Raw genomic sequence first — 3687 nt, forward strand, 5'->3', positions numbered from 1 at the left:
CCAGCTTTGAGAACACTTTCATGATCAATCATTATAAAACATATTATATATTATTCTGAAATGGACCAATCTGCACAATCACTTTTTACCCAAGTACAATATCGCAGTACTTCTCCTTCCACTGGCAAACAGAGAAGATCCAACACATTTAGACATTTTGTGACATATTTTCCATTCAGGAAAATTAAAATAGAAATAAAATAGAATACACATATCAAATAGAAACAGATTAAATATTTGATGCAACACAAGCAGTTACATCGAGTTTCTTTTACATATATTCCTGCAGTAATTCAATTTGTATAACTTTTGCTTCAATGTTCAATATATCTGCAATCAGAGTTAGAAGTCCTTTCAAGATGTCCATACTAAAAGGTGATAACCAGCACTCCGCGTGTTCTCGTTGCTCAGAACGAGATCTCGTACCTACATTCTCGCCTGCTCACCACCAAAGATGGCGTTTTGCTGAGTGCTCATGGATACACACATTTTTCAGCTCGTCGTTATCTTACTTTAAAAACAAATTAACTGCATAGTGAGCTACGACTCCCCGTCAACCTGAAGCCACCATGCAGATCACTCTGAAGACCCTGCAGCAGCAAACCATTCAGATAGAGATAGATCCCGTTCAGACGGTGAGTAACAGTAGCTAACAGGAGCTGACGTGCTAACGAGCTAACATGCTAACATGCTAAGAGACAGATTTCCTTCAGAATCAGAAACAGATTTAGTACCAAATCTGTTTTTAAACATACAAGGAATGTGCCTTGTTGTATTTCAGGTGCATACATTAACACAGTCAAAGAAGAAAAAATGACCAAATAATGCAACTATTATAAACAACTATTAAAATATAACTATTATAACTGTTAAAATGAAGCAATGAAATAAGGAGGAATGTGTTTTATTACCACTTTTATTAGGACTTCAACGATTAGTGTGAATACTTTAAAGGGCAAACTCAACACCCACCTTTTTTTTTTGGCCTTCAACCTAATTTATGTTATTTTATTCCTTTTTATTATATATATTTTTTAGATTCTATTACTTTTTATTATGTTTATGTATTTTATATTTTATTTGAGATTTAATTCCTTTTAATTATTTTTAATTATTTACATTTGATTTTATTCCATTTTTATTATTTGTATTTATTTAGATTGTATTGTATTAATTTACATTTACTTTTTATTTTATTCCTTTTTTATTCAGTCCTGTGTTGGTATTAATGGTTCTTTTTTTAATCACAAAGCTATCTGTCTGAACCTGGGAGGGACGGAGATTGGTTTTATTTATTTTTAGATTGTGTTTAGTTTGAGATAAGAAACGGGTGTATTTATTTATTAGGTTTTTACACATACAAGGCATGGTGAACACAAAGACACAGACAGAAATAAATGGTACTATAATAAAAGCTATTTATTAAAAAACTACAGCGTTGTTTAGACCGTTTTAAGTTCAAATAGCTTTAGTACTCTCTTTCTATCTATGTATTCTTTTTCTCTGTCTTTGTTTGCTTTTGTATATTTAAATGTTGTGTAAATACTTGTCTTTTATTCTTTTTTTAATGCTAAATAGTTTCTTAAAAGTACTTTATTTTTACGTTTTTACCTAATCTTTCAACTTATTTCCTTACAGTGTTTATGTTTGAACCACATGTACCAAAGCAAACCTTCTATGTGTAAAAACCGACTTGATCAAACGGAATCTGATTCTGAAAACCTCCCCACCAACAGTTAGCTTGTTAGCCTGTTAGCTTCCTAGCTGCTAGCCCGTTAACAAAGTCACTGGATTTTTGTCCGCTCTAAATGTGTGTGTCATGGTTTCTTAGCTTCCCCTTCTCTTCAGTAACACTTTAAGTGACATATTATGGCATGCAGTAACGTCTGTGATGGGCCACAGCTTCCCAAACTACGATGATTGCCCTTGCTAATGCTAATGACACTGCTAATTAGTAACGTCAGTTTGTTAGCATGCTGACTTGTGTGACATGAAGCTAACAAGGCTAGCGTTAACCGAACAGCAGTTTAAGAAGTATTTCTGTCACTAATGGTGGAAATCATTCAGATAATTCACTTCCACAATCTTTTTTAGAAGTACTCAGATCTTGTACTTGAGTAAAAGTAGAAGTACTCAGATCTTGTACTTGAGTAAAAGTAGAAGTACTCAGATCTTGTACTTGAGTAAAAGTAGAAGTACTCAGATCTTGTACTTGAGTAAAAGTAGAAGTACTCAGATCTTGTACTTGAGTAAAAGTAGAAGTACTCAGATCTTGTACTTGAGTAAAAGTAGAAGTACTCAGATCTTGTACTTGAGTAAAAGTAGAAGTACTCAGATCTTGTACTTGAGTAAAAGTAGAAGTACTCAGATCTTGTACTTGAGTAAAAGTAGAAGTACTCAGATCTTGTACTTGAGTAAAAGTAGAAGTACTCAGATCTTGTACTTGAGTAAAAGTAGAAGTACTCAGATCTTGTCTGAGTAGGAATACTCTGTTACAGTAAAAGTCCTGCATTCAAAATGTTCCTCAAGTAAAAGTAGAAAAGTATTATCATCTAAATATAGTTAAAGTGTCACTAAAGTCTGATTTAAGAGTTGATTATATTTCACTATGAGTATGGGATTTTATTTTATTTGTTTACGTCACAGCAGCAAGTAAACAAGGCATTGCACAAGTGAAAATGAAAGAGTTGAAAATAAACAAACATAAAATATAAAAAAAACACAACTAAAAAGTAAAAAATATACAAATTGACGGTGAAACATAATATACACTATCCGTCAAATAGACCCAATGAAGGACCAATCACAGCTAACGATTCTGATTATTCTGTCCTGTATCAGGTGAAGGCCTTAAAAGAGAAGATAGAAGCAGAGAGAGGGAAAGACAGCTTCCCCGTCTCCGGGCAGAAGCTGATTTACGCCGGGAAGATCCTGCAAGATGACACGCCCATCCAGGACTACAACATCGACGAGAAGAACTTCGTTGTGGTGATGGTTTCCAAGGTAAGACACGCTCAATACTGCAGAAATCACTGAAGTTAACAGGGTGTACCTTCCTAAGCTCACCTGTCAACAGTTCAGTCTTTCATTTTATTAATTTTCTTTTGGAGGATTTGAATGTCGAGGCAAGTTGATTTATATACAGCACCTTTCAACACAAGGCCATTCAAAGCGCCTTACACAACTGAAAGAGCATTCAGAGATAGTGAAGCCTAAACACATTATAAAATAGCATTTATAAAATAAACTTAAAACAAGCTCATAGTCTGGTTGCCAGCTCTTATGGCGCATTTCCCCTGCAGGGCCTCACACGGCTTAGTACGGTATAGTGAGGCCTTGGTAGGCCCGGCTCACTTTATGCTGCGTTTCCATTACAGTTTAGGAACTGGGGCAGTAACTATAGTAACGCAGTGTAGGCGGAGCCGTGACGTCATCTTCAATGAGAAACACAAAACCAACATCAGCCGTTAGCTNGTATGTAAAGCGCTTTGAGGGGTCTTAAAGACTGGATAAAGCGCTATATAAGTACAGTCCATTTATCTGTTCAGAAACTAGACAAAAGTTAAACAAGTCCAAACCACAGACTGTCTGTGTCATGGAGAATACAGTCGCTGGTTTATTTATGTCTGTAGGCCGTTGTTGTGAGTGTGGACAGTCGGAGCATATACTGCGTTAGCTTAGCCAAAT

General features: G+C 35.2%; 1 protein-coding gene across 1 annotated transcript; it reads left to right on the plus strand.

The window, feature by feature from the left end:
* The first annotated feature begins 420 nt into the window (after positions 1–420).
* On the plus strand, positions 421–3036 carry LOC104943136 (UV excision repair protein RAD23 homolog B-like). The gene is made up of 2 exons (XM_010768458.1): positions 421–635; positions 2842–3036. Exons 1-2 carry the CDS (start codon positions 570–572, stop codon positions 3034–3036), a joined length of 261 nt encoding a protein of 86 aa, XP_010766760.1. The 5' UTR covers positions 421–569.
* The last annotated feature ends 651 nt before the right edge of the window (positions 3037–3687 follow it).

Source organism: Notothenia coriiceps, unplaced genomic scaffold, assembly GCF_000735185.1.
Source record: "Notothenia coriiceps isolate Sejong01 unplaced genomic scaffold, NC01 NC01_scaffold00005763, whole genome shotgun sequence".
NCBI lineage: Eukaryota > Metazoa > Chordata > Actinopteri > Perciformes > Nototheniidae > Notothenia > Notothenia coriiceps.

Bases quoted from the DNA above. Each gene is read 5' to 3' on its own strand.
- LOC104943136 (XM_010768458.1), top strand. From the start codon at position 570: ATGCAGATCACTCTGAAGACCCTGCAGCAGCAAACCATTCAGATAGAG. The intron at 636-2,841 runs GTGAGTAACAGT...GTCCTGTATCAG, and splicing joins AGATAGATCCCGTTCAGACG to GTGAAGGCCTTAAAAGAGAA.